This window comes from Drosophila sechellia, chromosome 2L, assembly GCF_004382195.2.
Source record: "Drosophila sechellia strain sech25 chromosome 2L, ASM438219v1, whole genome shotgun sequence".
Lineage (NCBI taxonomy): Eukaryota > Metazoa > Arthropoda > Insecta > Diptera > Drosophilidae > Drosophila > Drosophila sechellia.
In genome coordinates, this window is record NC_045949.1 from 14938609 (window position 1) to 14954398 (window position 15790).

At 46.0% G+C, this 15790-nt stretch overlaps 5 protein-coding genes across 9 annotated transcripts; 2 read left to right on the top strand and 3 right to left on the bottom strand.

Moving 5' to 3' along the window:
- The first annotated feature begins 147 nt into the window (after nt 1–147).
- Nucleotides 148–5876, top strand: LOC6611342. Its single transcript, XM_002035852.2, has 6 exons — nt 148–798; nt 1854–2094; nt 2156–2436; nt 2492–3539; nt 3625–3967; nt 4368–5876. Exons 1-6 carry the CDS (start codon nt 371–373, stop codon nt 4673–4675), a joined length of 2649 nt encoding a protein of 882 aa, XP_002035888.1. The 5' UTR covers nt 148–370; the 3' UTR covers nt 4676–5876.
- Nucleotides 5877–5983: 107 nt separating this feature from the next.
- On the bottom strand, nt 5984–7373 carry LOC6611343 (translation initiation factor IF-2). Its single transcript, XM_002035853.2, has one exon. It carries the CDS (start codon nt 7334–7336, stop codon nt 6035–6037), a length of 1302 nt encoding a protein of 433 aa, XP_002035889.1. The 5' UTR covers nt 7337–7373; the 3' UTR covers nt 5984–6034.
- A 252-nt stretch (nt 7374–7625) lies between these two features.
- Nucleotides 7626–8355, top strand: LOC6611344 (protein UXT homolog). Its single transcript, XM_002035854.2, has 2 exons — nt 7626–7755; nt 7808–8355. The coding sequence occupies exons 1-2, from the start codon at nt 7709–7711 to the stop codon at nt 8247–8249; spliced, it is 489 nt and encodes a 162-aa protein (XP_002035890.1). The 5' UTR covers nt 7626–7708; the 3' UTR covers nt 8250–8355.
- On the bottom strand, nt 8355–11491 carry LOC116801120 (A-kinase anchor protein 9). 4 transcript variants are annotated; one of them, XM_032718872.1, is made up of 7 exons: nt 10400–11487; nt 10069–10341; nt 9832–9988; nt 9559–9764; nt 9230–9498; nt 8856–9162; nt 8355–8642 (listed from the first exon to the last, which is right to left on the bottom strand). In XM_032718872.1, the coding sequence occupies exons 1-7, from the start codon at nt 10400–10402 to the stop codon at nt 8469–8471; spliced, it is 1389 nt and encodes a 462-aa protein (XP_032574763.1). In that variant the 5' UTR covers nt 10403–11487; the 3' UTR covers nt 8355–8468. The 4 variants fall into 4 exon arrangements, with proteins under 4 accessions (XP_032574763.1, XP_032574807.1, XP_032574845.1 ...); XM_032718916.1 differs by having other exon boundaries at nt 8550–8749; nt 10400–11489; XM_032718954.1 differs by lacking the exon at nt 8355–8642 and having other exon boundaries at nt 9053–9187; nt 10400–11491.
- Nucleotides 11492–12235: 744 nt separating this feature from the next.
- LOC6611345 lies at nt 12236–15770 on the bottom strand. 2 transcript variants are annotated; one of them, XM_032718808.1, is made up of 9 exons: nt 15188–15770; nt 14807–15132; nt 14344–14676; nt 13985–14143; nt 13400–13651; nt 13103–13337; nt 12947–13047; nt 12759–12881; nt 12236–12678 (listed from the first exon to the last, which is right to left on the bottom strand). In XM_032718808.1, the coding sequence occupies exons 2-9, from the start codon at nt 15119–15121 to the stop codon at nt 12502–12504; spliced, it is 1695 nt and encodes a 564-aa protein (XP_032574699.1). In that variant the 5' UTR covers nt 15122–15132; nt 15188–15770; the 3' UTR covers nt 12236–12501. The 2 variants fall into 2 exon arrangements, with proteins under 2 accessions (XP_032574699.1, XP_032574666.1); XM_032718775.1 differs by having other exon boundaries at nt 14807–15770.
- Between the last annotated feature and the right edge of the window lie 20 nt (nt 15771–15790).

Consider the following 15790-nt stretch of genomic DNA (forward strand, 5'->3'; position numbering starts at 1 on the left):
TCTTAATTCATTGGCTTTGGCGTGTGCATAATATGGGATAGAATATTCTTGAAATACCACCCCCAAGAATAACGGTAACTGGCAAGTGCCATCCCTAACCGATAGGTCCGTTACGACTCGCACATCGCTGGCACGAGTGGCGATGTTTTAAAAAATCAATATGAAGGCCACAACGTGCGGGAGTTCGTGAAAGTTTAGCTAGCGTTATTAGTCAATGATGTCGGGGCGTTGTGCACTCGAATTGATAGCCGATAATTCGCCCGGACTGCCGCCGCGGCAGTGACCAGATAGATGGCCATGGCCAACTGAACGGAAGGAGTGCGCGAGACCAGAAAAAAGCGAGCCACAAGCACCAAGCAGCCACCAAGTGATGGCCTCCTCCACATCCTCTGCGCGTGGGAACAACAAAGCAGCCACCACCAACACCACCACAGCCACCGCTCCCGTCTCCACCGCCTCGTCGGCTGCCGTTTCCGGTTCCGGTGCCTCCTCCGCGGCACCTACTGCCTCCGCTCCGCCAGCTGTGACCCTAAGCGAGCTGATTGGCCAGCAGCTCAAGCACCTGAACGCCGATGAGCTGCTGCACAAGGACGAGCTGCAGCTGCTCCTGCTCATAACGCCTGTGCAACGCCAGAAACTGAGCCGCAATCTGGAGGATGCCGATCTGGAGGCCAGCACCTCGGCGGCGCCACTTTCGCGTCCCGAAAACGGCGAGGAGGATGACGACCTGATTGGGGCGGTGGGCGGACTGAGTATTTCGTCCCCAACTACGACAAAAGAGCCGGTGCTGGATTTTAGGTGAACATAACAATGTGGCCACTAGTCCATAAAAGCACAAACCCAAACTTAATCGCTTCCACTAATCAACAAGATTTGTCAAAAAGATGTCGATAGTGTCATTTCAAAAAAGCAGCCTAATGGTTATCTAATATCCTAAAATAGGAAGAATGTTTTAAAACAAATAGCATATTCACATTGTACAGTGATTATACCCATTATTTGTAAAGCAATAAGGTATACTGCATTAGGGGAAAAGTATGTAACAGGACTATTAATCGTTTCTGGCTCTTTTAAGTATTTATGTTCATGATCAGATTCACTAGCCATGACAATCCGAACATGTCCGTCCGTCTGTCCAGCTGGGTAACGGGTATCTTATAGTCGAGGGTGTCCATTTTTTTTTTAAACTTAAAATGCATTTGCTTGAGAGTATATTACATGTTGGTAAGAACTTTAAATTGAAAAGAACCAGACAAAAAGCTTACTTTATCATACATACATATAAATGTTTTATATAAATATTTTTTTAGGTATTTAATATTACATTCATTTTTTTTAGTTTCGCATGTCACCCTCGAACAATATGCAAAGCAAATTAAAAACGCGTGGTGCTTTTTCAACCAGTGGTCTAATGTTGGTTAGGCCAAGCTATTATGCAAATCCATAATTACCCCATGAAATTAATTTAATTTGTGGGAGGTGATTTTGCACCCATGCACATTGGGCTTCGTTTAAGATTGAATGACCCGATTTTTGAAAAATAATGACCCGATTTTTGAAAAAAAAAAAAATATTAATATGTATTTTATTATTAATCAGAAATCGATATATAGGCCTAAAAAAATGTGCAATTTGAAAGTCACATTTATGTCATTTCATATGGTTCAGATGCCCCTCCATTTGTTGCTAGCACTTTTTACCACTTTGTAAAAACGGCCCAGTATAGTCGGTTGCATGCATTCGTACGTTTAGGTTAAGAAGCATTGTTTGCTGTCGAACTCGGTATTTGGGTCACTTCGTTTTGACATTTGCCGTGAATAATTAACCATGCCACCCTTTTGCCAACCGCACAGGCCACACGTACTCAAATGGTTTCAACATCTGCGCCACCAAACGGGCCACTTCAAGTCGGAGGAGGAGTCTCGTCGTCTGCGGGAGGCTGGTAACGATTCGTACCGCAAGGAGCGGCATCCGCTCAAGGCCAGCGATCTCTTCACGGAGGCCATATTCCTGGCCCCCGCCCGGAACACGCTAGCAGCCGCCCTGGCCCACGCCAATCGCTCCCTGGTCCTCTTTGATTGCGGTCTATATGCGGTAAGAAATGCATGTAGTCCAGTAATACATGTTGTAAAGATATGTATTATAATCTTGGTAGGAATCCTACGACGACTGTCTCTGCGCCCTGGATCTGGGCTATCCGGAGGAGTACTTGCCATTGATTAAGCTGCGCCAAGCCGCCTGTGCCTTAAAACTGCGTAACTTTGCGCTCTGCGAGGAGCATCTGCACGAGCTCCTGCACATTGAACTGAACCAGGTGTTCGAAGCGAGGACCCATGAGCTCTGGCACCAGTGCGAGGTGCTCAAGGTGGAGCGCTTCGAGATGGCCGTACAGACGGGCGATGATCTGGATACCAACGATTCGAAAGCCTTTGAAATGTGAGTTCGAATGTTCCATGTGGATAATGCCTAATAGGTTGTATATGTTTTATAGAGCCTGGCTGGACAACTCTTCGTCGCTGCACACAACCAGGGCGGTGGCCAAGAACGCGCTCATCTTCGAATCGGAAGCGGTGGCCATGGTGCCGAGTGGAAATTGCCGTGTGTGCGACTACTGCGGGATCACTCAGTTCATACCCTTTCCCTGCATTTACTGCTCCAACCGCCTGGTGGTCTATTGTTCCCGACAGTGCCGCTTCAAGCATGCGGCAATCCATGCGGTGGAGTGCTTTGGCCACCAGATCGAGCTGTTCGAGTCCTTTGGCGAGGTTTTCGGAATGCCGCGACTCCTGCAGCTGGCCTTCAGGATGCTGATCACCGGACTGCCGGAACTCTTGGGCCATTGCCGAAAGAAACCGACGCTCAGCAAGCTTTGGTCGGCCATCAATGGGGGATTGCAGGAGCGACAGGATATCGCCTACAGTGCTGTGCTGCGTTTGGAACGCTTGAAGGAGGAGCGACCCACGGACACGGTGATCGCATTGGCCCTGGCCTCCCACATCCTGTCCATTTACCTGAGCAAGTGCACTACGTTTTTCGACCAGCTGGAGAAGAGTCTGCCTGCGGCCTCTCGGATGTCGAGTGCCGAATGGGAGCTGCTGTGTGCCGCTCTACTCATGCGTCACATTGGCCAGCTGCGCCACAGATCGCTCACTGCCTGCCGATCCTTCGTCCTGCCCGCTGATCCGCACGTCTTCTCGCCACTCAACGAATTCCAGCTATGGGCAGCCCCCATGCGCCTGCAGGAGGGCTATCTCCATCTGCTGGCCGGCGAGGTGGCTGTCGTGTCGTACTCCGTCTACCCGGATACCCTGAACTTGTGCCGCCACAGTTGTTCCTCCACGATCTGCGCCAAGTTCTCCGGCCGCAAGGTGACGGCGTTGGCTCTTTTGGATCTGCCGGCGGGCTCCGGCATCTACAACTGCTTCGCCGGAGGTAACTTTCAGCAATTGCCCCGGGAGGAGCGCACCAAACAGCTCCTGGAGAGCGGCATAAGGTGCCACTGCAACGCCTGCCAGTTAACGCACTCGGATGATCAGTTCGTAAGTTGGGACACCATTCTTTGATTAATGGCTTGCATGTTCTGATTTATCTTTCTTGATGCTTTAAATATTTATCCTCCTCTAGCATAAGTTTCATCGCTACCGTTGTGATAACCCAAACTGTATGGAGATCTTTACACCCAACGCCCTGCCCCATGCTCCAAGTCTGCGTTGGTGGCTGTCCGAGGAGTACACCCAGCCGGAGTTCAACGGCGCCGACCTGATCATGTGTCCGCATTGCGGTGAGTACCAGAAACTGGAGTGGTTCTGGGCCTTCACCACGTCGCTCATCGATTGCGAACTCATCGAGGAGAGGTGCAAACTGTACGCGGCCATCGAGCGCGCCGAGAACCAACTGATGGATCTGCACGAGTGCAAGGTGGCTCTGGCCAGGCTGCTTCTGGAGCAGTGCCTCATGGTGCACCGCGGTAAGCGCTCGGAAATGGAGAGCTTTGGCATTTATATATGATTTTTGACCATCACCAGCTCACGTTTCCCTCTTGGTTGCGCACCATTTCCGCTTCTTAATCCACCATTTAATTTAATTTATTCAGATTAATTGCAATTAATAGTCTAAATCCAGTTCAGAAAGTTTTATACCTCTGAAAATAGCTATGGAGTAGTTATATATCTAAAAGAAAGAAAAATGATTCTTAAAAGGACTATATTAGTTTTTTAATGGAAACTAAATTTTATGCGATTTCGAAATCATGTACCCCATATATTTTCTGCTAGCCCTCTTCTCCTGGATCCTGGTAAACTATCTCTTTTGATCTCTCTATTTCTCTGTCTGCTCCTCCTACCTCTAACAACTGCGCCAACCAAAAGAGGGGGCCACAATCCTGGACGACTGGGAGTTCAACAAACTGGGCTCCATCCTGCGATCCGTGCTGCCCAGCGTGATGGCCCAGTACGGCGGACAGTCGATCGAGTACGTGAAGTACTTCTCCTACTTCTGGGATGTGATGGCGCTGAGCAACTACAAGTGCAACGATCGGGAGCTGATGCAAATGCTAAATGCTTTGGAGTTCATAGCCGACGAGTTCAAGGATATATTCATCAACTACTACGAGGATTATATTGCGCCCAAATTTGCTGAAGAGTCCTATGGCAGTGTCGTAGATACGCAAGTTTAGATGAGAGCCCCAAACAAAATGAAGCGAGCAAAGTTAAATAAACTTAGATAATATATTTTACTCAGTAGCGAAAAGAAAAGAAAACACCCACACAGATTCTAGGAAAATTCTATTGTTGACCCATACAAAACATAATTGCATATATACTTTGTGCTATTATTAAAAAAAATGGTGCTGAGATATTAAATTGTACGAAACGAATGTTACATTCATTTAGGTAATTAAGTCAAGGCAAATAGCGTGCGAGAGAAATCAAAACGATCATATTAGTAGAGAGTCATATCATGCACACATTATGTTCATATCACACCTAGGAAATGATTAATTACTGATCAGCTGATTGATTAAATAGCAAATGACTTTTTCATTTTGCATTGCGAGCAATATTTATGAATTAACATACATAGCTACAAGGGCCAAACTTAGCGATGGTTCACTGTACTCTCGTCGATTTTCGCGCTCTTCAAAATTTAGTTAAATGCCCCCTTATTCGAAACTTTGGATCTCGTTGAGCTGTACAGTGACCACTGCCTAAATGGGATACCTAATCGGTAGATAATAGGCCGAGGCAAATCTAAGTGTAAGCATTAATTTAGCTTCTGAGAAGCTTCTACCTAAGCGTAGCCACTGATCTCGATTGTTTGCCACGAACACGACAAATTGTTTTATCCACCACAGAGAAAAAACCCTTACTCAATCACTTACATACATATGTATTTGCTTGCCATCGGGCAGCCTGACTGTAAGCTTTTAATGCTTAAAAATCAGATAGGAATCAAACGCAATCACTGCAGAAACAGAAAAGCAAAACCAAAAATTAAAAATGAAAAACGAAAAACCAACAAGACAACAAATGAACAATTTAAATTAACGAATATTCGAATTATATGAACAAACAAGTGTTTTTTCAAACCTCGCCTTAATTTTTTAAAGTGTTTTGAAATACGGTAACGATAGCAGAGATAACGAGTTTCGATCTCGAATCGAAAACGAAAACAAATACAAATACAAAACCAAAAACAAAAACACGCACTGATAAAGCATAGGCCAGGCAAAATTCACACCGACACGCCCACACACACACACACACACAATCAGACACGCGAATCTATATAAATAAACAAATACAAATTACAAACAAGATACTCAAACAACTTCTAGCAGCTATAAACAAATGCAATAAATTCTTTTTAACAACAAACGCAAACTGTTTTTTAATACGGGGTGATGGCTATTTTTCTGTAAACTAATCATAAAATATATATTATTTTCAATAATTATATATAAATTTATTAAAAACATTAACTGTTTCCATGCCTAACCATTAAACTTAATTTAGCAACTATTCCATGCTTTCATTTACTTCTTGGAAAAAAAGTTCATAATGCCGGCTTGTTTGGTTTTAGGCGCATCCTTTCCAGCTTTGGCGGCTGAAGGCGGTGACTTCTTTTTGTTGACGGGAGCTGCAGCCTTTGGGGAAATCTTTTTGTTGGCAGGCTTGGCTTTTGTCGGTTTTCGCTGCGTGATAACGAAGCCATCTTCATCCAGATAGGTTTCATTGGCCGGTTCCGTATCCATTTTCTCGTCCACTGCGGCGGACTCTTCATCGGCGGACTTCTTGGGTGGCTGCTCCTCGTCCTCAGAGTCGCTGATTCGTCGCCGTTTGGAGGACGAGGCCTTTTCCTGATCGGAGTTGTTGTCCGACTCGATCACCTTCCGTCGCAGCATGTCCAGCTTTTCCTCCTCGTCGGAGGATTCTGCGCTCTCCTCGTCGAAAAGCTGCACGGAGGTGTTTGCCTTTGAGGGCTTCTTGGTGGGACTGGGGGATTTCTTCTTCGAGGCTTCCGTTTTGTTTGAATTGGCAGCATCTATCTTGGATTTATCTTCGGATTCCGGTGGCGACTTTTTGGCACCTGCCGGCTGCTTCTTGAAGAAGTTGTCCATGGTGCCGGACGTCGATTTGCTGGGCGTGGCTTTGACATCCTTTGGCTTGCTGGCCGCCGCTGTGAAGAAGCTATTAATGCTACCCTTTTTGGCTGCTGCAGGCTTGGCTTTAGAGGCCTGTTCCTTGGGCGAGGTCTTCTTATCCTCCGGAGAGGACTTGCCCTTGCTGCCCGCTGGCTTTTCCGCCTCCGACTTTGCGGGCTCTGATTTAAGTGAAGATTTTGAAGGCTCCAACTTAGCCACAGACTTCGATGACTCCGATTTAGTGCTTTCAGATTTGACTCCATTGTTGTGGGTCATGCCATTTGCGCTGGGCACTACCTTTCCGGCTCCAGGACGCTGCTCCACTTTGGCCAACTTCACCTCCAGATGCTGCATGGGTTTGAAAATTGCAGCCGGCGCTTTGGTGCCACCGGCTATTTTCACACTATACAGCTGGGACTCCGCATCCTGGACTTTGGCCAGCCAATCCTGCACCCTGCTCTCCAGCACCACAGAGTACAGATCTTCGCCGGAATCGCATCCTTGCGTTTTACGCTTGCCATGGACTAGAAATCTCTTCTCGAATTTTGTGGCAGGTTCCTGCTCTTTAATGTAGGCCTCCAGCGCATCGTTCACCTCCTTGTAGGACAGCTTGTACTCCTCCAGGAGATCGGTGACCAGCACACAGCGATCGAAATCAATCATGCAATCGTCGAGAGCCTTTTTAAGCGACATTTCGACAATTTGTTTAGCTATTTTTAGCGCGAAATCGTATTTCGGGTGTGCCAACTCATGTGACTAAAAAATGTGCTAAAACTTACCAGTAAAATAATGAATACTAAAATCGAAAATTTTGCTTTTTTTGTTGAAAAAAGCGCTTATTTATTTAAGTTAATTAATTAATTATTATATATATTTCGTATTTCTTTATTTGCTTTAATTATGAGCTCTTTAATGGTCTTAACATTTAGCTTGAATATAGCTTAATTGAAACTACTGCTGTCTATCGATAACATCTACTTGCCGCTATCCCGAAGAGAAGAAGAAGCAAGAAGTAAACAAACCAGACATCCCAATAAATTTTGATTTCTTTTTAATGCCGAAACAATGCAAGTAAATCCAAAACGCAACACAGAAGCTCACAGAAAAGCCGAGTAAGTGTATTAAAATACAAGTGAATGCAGCAAATGTAAGACCCACTTACAGGCAGGATGCAAACCAGGCGCGCATCACCCAAATTGAGGAGTTCATCAACGAGGTGCTGAAAGAGGATCTCAGACAGCTGGAGAAGTGCATCGGGCAGTACAACGAGGAGATCATGGAGTACGTACAGCTGAAGAACACCCTCCAGACCTTCGACACCCACCTACCAGATGGCTACAAAACGCAAGTCAACATCGGCAGCAACGTATTCATGCAGGCTCGCGTCCGGAAAATGGACAGCATTCTGGTCGATGTGGGCAAGAATGTGTTCCTCGATATGAGCATTCCGGAGGCAGAACGCTTCTGTGACACCCGCGTCAAGATCTTGACCAAGCAATCCGATGTCCTGCGCGAAGAAAGCGTCAAGAAAAGGGCCCAAATCAAAATGGCCCTGATAGCAATCAGCGAAAGAACCAAACTTATCCAACAGGATGAAAGCAAATAGCTCCGCTGGGTCCACAGAAGCTGATAGCATCTGTATCCTTGTTCGTATCAGTGATCACATTATTACCAAGATTACACAAGCACTTAGTTTTTATTTTCTACCACAATTTACAAAGATAATTTACAAGTTACGCGCCTCCAAAGTCTTGATGGCATAGAGATTTTGGGTGAGAACGATTTTTAAATGGAAGGAGGAGGGGCATGCAAATCCTGGCGACTCCTACGACTGACCCTCTGACGATCGAGTACGCCGCAATATGGATTGGGCCACTGGTTGCCCAATTCCAGCTGGACTTCCTGAGATCAATAGGTTGCAGTACTGATCGCTTATAGTCTGATTCTGGTTAAAAATCCGCTGGGAGGTGCTGGTCAAGTTCTGCAATCGCCTGGCCATCTGCGGAAGTCACCGATAGGTTATACAAGTTAGAAAATGTTATTTTAATTCCAGCTGCCCGTTTTAGAAGTCCAATGGTTATCCAATTCGGCAAAATTTGGAACAGGCTTTTTGAAAATGAAGGAAGAATTCAAGTTTTACATGGTTTATAGATGGTTTTGGTGGCATTTTGGCATATAAAAAGTGTGAAAGATTTGTATATTTCCAACTCACATCGTTCCCTGCCTCGGGATTGGCCAGACCGCCACTTGTCGGAGGTGGACAATTTATCGCGGAACTGGACGCGCAGTTGACAGCCTGCTTAACTCTCTTTATCTCCGTCTCCAAAAGCTTGTAGTCCCGGAATAGATTGCGATAATCCTCGGCCAACGTCCGGTTTTCTTCCAACAGCATGTGGATGTGTTCCTCGGCCCGCTTGGCGCAATGACGCATCGCCTCATCGGCTCTAACCTGGGCATCCTTCCATTTTCGAAAGGAGTCGATAATCTGCTCCTGCTGCTGGTTAACTTCGGTCTGTTGGCTGGCGGGAAGAGAGAACATGGCAGCTGCTTTTATATGGATGCACTCTATCCTGGAAAATTACCTACTTTAGGCGGATCTGCATTTGCTGGCAATTTTCCGAAATGATGCGCAACTCCTCCCGCAGAGACTCAGTTGTCTCGTTCATCCGCTGGATACTTTCGCGATGCCGGATGTCATCCAGCTGCAGATGGCCCTGCATTTTCCGAACAAGATCGCGCATCTTCTCCATCTCCAACTGGGCACTCTTTTGTTGCTCTTGAAGTGCCCGATCACGTCCCGCGGACACAGCCTCCTTCTCCTTCAAAGCGATCACCTCCTCTCGCAGGATTTTGCGCTGAAATTCATAATCGCTCAGTTTTATTTGTGCCCAAGGGCGACAATAGTCGGTTACCACCTCTGTTCTCAGCTCATTCTGCAGCTGCTCCACCTGATCCAGTCGCGTTTGCAGGCTCTGCGCTTTCCTCTTGGCGCCCTTGAGCTCCTGGCACTGATCCTCGAAGCTGGCCATCAGGCTTTCGTACTTCGTGCAGAGCTCCACGCTTTGATCTTCTTGGGTTTTCAGCAGGGAAGGGAGTTCCCGCAGTTGGCGGGATAGATCACCTGGTAATATATATAGAAAAAACGATTAAAAAAAGCTTTAATTTAGAAATTATAAGTTTACACTCACAATTCTTCTGTTTGAGGACATGCATCTCTTCTTTGAGCCGATTGTTCTCGCTGAAATCGGAGTAGCTATTGATCATGGTCTGCAGCTGGCTAATCTGGTTATCTCGATCCTTTAGATTTTCCTGCAGTCCCTCGACTTGGCAGGAAAGGTGTTCGTTCTGGTGGGGAAAATAGTGGGCGAGAAATCAGAGAAACGATTAAGAGCAATTTTGGAAATGTGTGCTTTAGTGGGTCCAACTTGTATCTCCAGTTCACAGTTGATCCGTGACGGAGCGACGAAGTGGAGCTCGGGCTCTGGGCAGGATTGGCTGGCTAGTGAGCTCTGCTGCAGCTGCTGCTGCTGCTGCTCCACCTGTTCGGTCAGCTCCTCGAGATCCCTTTTGAACTCATCGATGATGCTGAGGTAATTATCCCGGGTGGCCTGCAGCAGATCCGACTCGGTCTGGCAGTGGAGCAGCGTGTGCTCCAACTGCTGGCGGTGGGGGCAATCGGTGGAGCTGTTGCCTGTGTTCTACAAATGCAAATTGAGTTGTGGCGCACTGGTTGGTACCGCTGCACTCGAGGCTTACCATGGCCACTCAGAAATCGGTAACTAATTGCCTGCAAATCCGCGCACGAAATCACCTGTCAGTTGTCAATTGTCGATTGCAGATACGCGGATGTATCTTTGTGTTCAAATCGTTTTCGGTGTCGAATGCCTGGGAATGGAGCCTTCGTGCCGCCGAGCTCACAAATATATCTTGCAAATATATCACCCAGACGAATTTCGTCTTCATTACCGTTTCATTTCATTTCAATAATATTGCTATTAAAAGTTTGTCACGAAAATAAAACCAATTCGAAACGTAGGAAGTGGCAAGGTTTCGGGTTTCCGGTTTCAAAGTTTCGCTTCTTTGGCACTTTGGCAACACACAAGTTTGTTGATGAGTGTGGGGGGAGGGAGGGGGCTGACTTCCCCCAGTTTTATAGATATTATTATTTGCGCGGCCCGACGGTTTGACACGATTTGAAAATAAAGTTAGTTGCAGCGGGTGGCAGCGAATACTATATTATCGTCTGTCTACTTCTTGGATACGATAGATATATGGATATTTATGAATGATGAGGGGAGGGAAGTGGTTCGGAAGCGTGGCTCGGCGCACCTAAAACACTTTTAAAGGCATATTATATTGCAGTGGGTGGGATGGGGGTTAGGAGTACGAAATTGATAGCTAAGCTCAGAACTCAGGCTCGGGGAAATGTGAAAATCGATTGGGACGGGGGCAATGAATTCTTATGATTCCTTGTCTGTCATTAAACCCATTAGCGGAGCCCAGCAATTCGCTTTTTCCATCGCCTCCATTTGCACATTTACGGTTCGCACCACCAACTTTCTTGACTGCACTTCGCGCCCTTCTTTTGCAAAAGCACTCGAAAACAATTTGCACTTTTGGCCAACTTTCTCCGCGCGTTTGCACCTTACAATTTCCGGGCTAATTGCTCGATTTTCCTTTCGCTTTTCAAAGACTAAAGATATTCAAATCGACGTAGCGCGACTTAGGCGACTAATTACGGCTCGTAAATTGGATGGCGAGGATTTGGCGCGTTATTCCTGGCACGTTCCTTGATTCGCTTCACGCGACTAAACGGCCAAATCCGCCGACGGATGACAGGATTCTGAAGCGAACTGCTCCGCTGCTGGGGCTTCCTGCCGAGTTGTGTTTGATTTTGCGCCCGACAGTTTCGCCAAAGAGATGATGGCGTGAGTAGCGACTTTGATTATAGTTCACACCCAGTCAGTCATCAGTCATCTAAATAAACATTTATTTAGGAAGTTACTAAATATTTGTATGTGCACTGAGCTCAATCAATTATGAGCTACTTAGGGCATAGATCGAGATCGATGTTAGGGTTCGTGTTCCTTGCAGTCACGAGGATCACGAGCAGTCCTAGTCAGTGAAGTCCCAATCCCGGCGGCACTCATCAATATGCATATCACTGCTCGCCGGAATCGCGTGTCGATTGTGGGTAAATAAATAACACGAAACCTATTTCCGATTCGCTGGATTCACTGGCTGGAGGGCAGAAGGTGCTCCCCCTCGGGGGCAATTGCAGTTGAACATACAGCCGAGTTTCCACAATAAACACATTGGCAAACGATTTGTATTTGTCGTATGTAGACATTTGCCCGGCGGAAGGAGTGAAGTGGATCTCTTTCTTTTGTGTCTGGGCCAAATATATATACATATATGGGTAAATAAATCGGGGACTCGAATGGCAACAGAGTAGTCCTTTTGCCAATCCAGCCAGGATTTACCGAGTATATACTGTACCGAGTATATATGTGAAGGCGAATGTCGTTTACCACATAAGAAGAAAGTTCTATGTGCTGAAACGGATATCGGAAATGTATTTCAAGCTCATAATTAGGTTGGGATATGAAAGAAACTTTATTTAAAACTAGTTAAGAATAATCTTGTTAAAACTATTCATTTCAGCAATCTGTGATTCTAGTTTCTGTTTAACCATATATAGATAGATATAGATTTTTGCCATATAGAGTTGAGTTTTCGTGGCGAACTATCGCGATGATAAATAACTTAAGAACGACAAACTTTAAGCTAGACTATACGAACTACTTAACGTGGCTTAGATTAGACTAACTGTTTAGGAGGCCCAACAAGTGACATAGTTACTTGGAGGTCCTAAACGTTGTAGTTGTCTTTTTCGTTGGTATAGTTTTAGTTGTCGTTGGCTTGTTTGAAGGTTTAGTTGTTGGTTGTTGTTTGTTTGTTTTTGCCGTGGCTCCCGGGATTTTGGTGGCTTTGGTTGGCTTCCTTGTTTGGGAAGGTGTTTTCGTATCGCATTCCTGCATTTGATATGACAACCGGGGTTATTGGAATCGGTTATTGGTTACTTGCGATGCAATCAAAGCCGTCAGATACTCACAATTGTCACTTGATTTTTCTTCTGCTCGAATGTCTTTGCAAACATTTTCGCAATGGCCGTACAAAATGGATTTTCTTTCGAGGATTCGTCGTAGATTTCGTTGTAGGAGAACTCCTTGGAACCCTGAAATGGTGCACATATTTGTAATATGCATTTCCTGCAATCCTGCAGAATAATGAAGAACTCACCAACGAGCAGAGGAGTTCGGCGATCTCCCTTAGAACATCGTTATTTCTTTGAAAAACGCCGATTTCCGATTCAAGCCTCGCCTCCAGCTCTGAAATTTTGACTTTTTGCAAAGGGAAATAGTTATAGCGAAAGTATCGAGAATCAGATATACTCACTTTTCGACTCGGTGTCCAGGCGCTGGTACTTTCCGTGCAGTTCTCGATTGACTTGGCTAAGGCTGAGCAGGCGTCTACGTAGAGCTTCCAGCATCTGAGCATCCGCGTCCAGATTACAGGGCCTTGATTCGGAATCAGTTGAGTTGAGGCAGGATTGATCAAGGTCCGACTGGAGGATTTTCAGATTACTACGAATGCTCTCCAGTTTTTTCACAGTGTCCTCACGCTCGGATGCCTTTGATAAGGAAAGAAGGTGTAATCGAAAAGGATATGCTAACGCTCAGCAGAATCCCTCACCAGTTTTCCGATGAAGCAGGACAGACGTTTTCGCCAACTCTCTATGGTCTGGAACTCCTGTTTGTTGTGCAGATCGAGCAGATCATTGAGCTCCGTGTTCAGCAGTCGCAGCATTTCGCTCTCCTGGGTGTCGTGGATCGAGAGATCATCGAGCATACCGCTTGTAATCGTGTCCGCGGTCAGTGTATCGTTGGGCGACTCCTCCATGCTGGCCTGATCCCTGGACTCAATGCACCGGGTGATCTCTTGCAGCTGTTTTCACGGTTTTCGAAATGTAAAAAAAAGCTAGTTAGAAAGTTTCGATGTCCTATTAGATTGAATACACTGAAAATTTTACCAAGAAGTTCGGCATTTCACTAAAAAGATACTCGATTGAGTTTTCGATTGTACGTTTAAACAGCCGATTAAGCGATAAGGAAAGTAGTGCACTGAATCTATAATTAACTGAGCTCAATAATGAGTAACGTCACCTGACGACGATGATGATGTTTTTTTTTTTTAACCAACGAATAGAATGAATTACATAAGCACACGATACACATATGCAGATTTCTGGTTGAGTAATGCCACAAAAGGATATCTCACCTGTTGATTGAGCTGTGCTATGCACTGATCCTTCAAAAGTAGCTTCTGCCTGGCCGTGTGCACAACCTCGTCCAAGGCATTGATCTGCGACTTTAGTTCGCCGATCTCGTCATGCTTGGCGGCTATCTCGCCGACTAAGGACCTCATGCTCTCGCTCATCTGTAAACAAAGTGAAACTCCAGTCAAAGCGAAGCTTTAAAAATCGCTGAACCTAATATCAAATTTTATTAAAAGCAGCACAAAATGTACGTATTTAGTTAGCGAGACAATCATTTAGATTTCTCGCTCTTGTGGGACTTCGGGTCACACTTGAGCTTGGAATCACCGCCGCCTTTTCCCTTCAAGGATCTATGGCCTACCTTCTCGCTCTCGCATTCCGCGTGGGCGTGATCCTTTCCCACGCCCCGCAATTGGTTAACGGTCAGCGTCTCTAGGGAAATGCCGTTGAAGTCAAAGTTATTGCAGTTAGGAGAAGTCTGCACGCGTTCTATGATCGCACAGATGTCCTCCCGCAGCCTGCGATTCTCCTCGAGGGTATGCTGCTGTCGCACTTGGACAGACTGACAGCAGGAAACGATCTTGCTGTACGCCTCCTTCTCCAAGTCCGACACGTTGCCCAGGATCACGCTGTTCACGTGGAGCAGGAAATCCACCCACTCCTGGAAAGTGACCAGACGCAACTGGCAGGTGTGCTACAAGAGTATGATAATGGTTCTTATGAAATAATTTATCTGAACAGGGATTTTTCTAGAATTATTGCTGATAAACCGTCTCAAGAACTAGTTTCAATAGATAGCTTCCTTGATGTACAACGAATCTCACCGTGTCATCACCCTCGCGCTCATCTAGGCAGTCAATCTCGTCCAGCCGTTTCAGAAATATGCTGTTCAGCTCGAAGCTCATATTGCCAGCATCGCCGTTGGCGTCCCGCAGCTTCTGGATCAGACAGCGGTAATGATCGGTGGTCATAGCCTCGGTGCTGGCAGTGCACTGATGAGGGGATGAGGCTTCCAGCGTCGATTCATGATGTGGACGCGAGGCACTCGTTTCGGTTGGCTGCACTTGCCGACACTTTTGACTGGCAGATGATGATGTTGGCGGCGGTGGCGATGCAGGTCTCGACGGATTCAGACCCATGGACTTGGCGTCTAGGACGAAACCGGCTTGGCGACTGGCCATGATATCAATTCGAAATGTAATTACCACGTTCCTCTTACTTAGAGCCGATTTGGAGCTGATTTAGTCTGCCAGGGAATAGCTTGTGTAATTAGACATGAGTACGAGCTTAAGGTTTCCACATCGGAACGTTCACTTCGAAAACGGCAATCTCAAGGCACTGCTGATCGAAAGATCGAATGCAGTTCTCCTCGCCTTCAACTGCACGCAAATCACAAATCGCAAATCACAAATCACTTGGCGCAAGTGCACTCACGAAAGTACAAAAATCACAAAAAAAAACAGTTGTAAAGTTGTAAACTTATTAAAAACAACACAAAAATGGGCGGAAGAAAAATAAAAAAAAAGGAAAAACAACGAGAGAATATATCTGATTCGAACCTTGGCGGCGACGTCAAGCAGCTCAGCGCGCTGCGTTCATATCTTTTGTCTGCAGTCTTCTGACGTAGCAATGTAGTTTTGTTTATTTATATTTTTCTTGTTTTTGAGCCACACACACGCGTATTAAGTATACGGTTTCAGCATGTTGTTCTTGTTTTTTTTTTATTTCTTGCCCCGATCCGAATTCCGCGCGTCTCGTCTGGGCTCCGTTCGCGATCGCCAACTAAAGCGAACTGAGCGCTACACCAC

What these genes read in the sequence shown, in the direction of transcription:
- LOC6611343 (XM_002035853.2), bottom strand. Translation starts at nt 7,336, where the DNA reads ATGTCGCTTAAAAAGGCTCTCGACGATTGCATGATTGATTTCGATCGC.
- LOC6611345 (XM_032718775.1), bottom strand. Translation starts at nt 15,163, where the DNA reads ATGGCCAGTCGCCAAGCCGGTTTCGTCCTAGACGCCAAGTCCATGGGT. An exon ending in AGCGCGAGGGTGATGACACG is followed by an intron (nt 14,677 to 14,806) that starts GTGAGATTCGTT and finishes ATACTCTTGTAG; the next exon opens with CACACCTGCCAGTTGCGTCT. An exon ending in AGAAAAATCAAGTGACAATT is followed by an intron (nt 12,679 to 12,758) that starts GTGAGTATCTGA and finishes TATCAAATGCAG; the next exon opens with GAATGCGATACGAAAACACC.
- LOC6611342 (XM_002035852.2), top strand. Translation starts at nt 371, where the DNA reads ATGGCCTCCTCCACATCCTCTGCGCGTGGGAACAACAAAGCAGCCACC. An exon ending in GATTCGAAAGCCTTTGAAAT is followed by an intron (nt 2,437 to 2,491) that starts GTGAGTTCGAAT and finishes TATGTTTTATAG; the next exon opens with AGCCTGGCTGGACAACTCTT. An exon ending in CGCACTCGGATGATCAGTTC is followed by an intron (nt 3,540 to 3,624) that starts GTAAGTTGGGAC and finishes ATCCTCCTCTAG; the next exon opens with CATAAGTTTCATCGCTACCG.
- LOC6611344 (XM_002035854.2), top strand. Translation starts at nt 7,709, where the DNA reads ATGCAAGTAAATCCAAAACGCAACACAGAAGCTCACAGAAAAGCCGA. An exon ending in GAAGCTCACAGAAAAGCCGA is followed by an intron (nt 7,756 to 7,807) that starts GTAAGTGTATTA and finishes ACCCACTTACAG; the next exon opens with GCAGGATGCAAACCAGGCGC.
- LOC116801120 (XM_032718872.1), bottom strand. An exon ending in TGTCCTCAAACAGAAGAATT is followed by an intron (nt 9,765 to 9,831) that starts GTGAGTGTAAAC and finishes ATATATTACCAG; the next exon opens with GTGATCTATCCCGCCAACTG. An exon ending in ATCCCGAGGCAGGGAACGAT is followed by an intron (nt 8,643 to 8,855) that starts GTGAGTTGGAAA and finishes TGACTTCCGCAG; the next exon opens with ATGGCCAGGCGATTGCAGAA.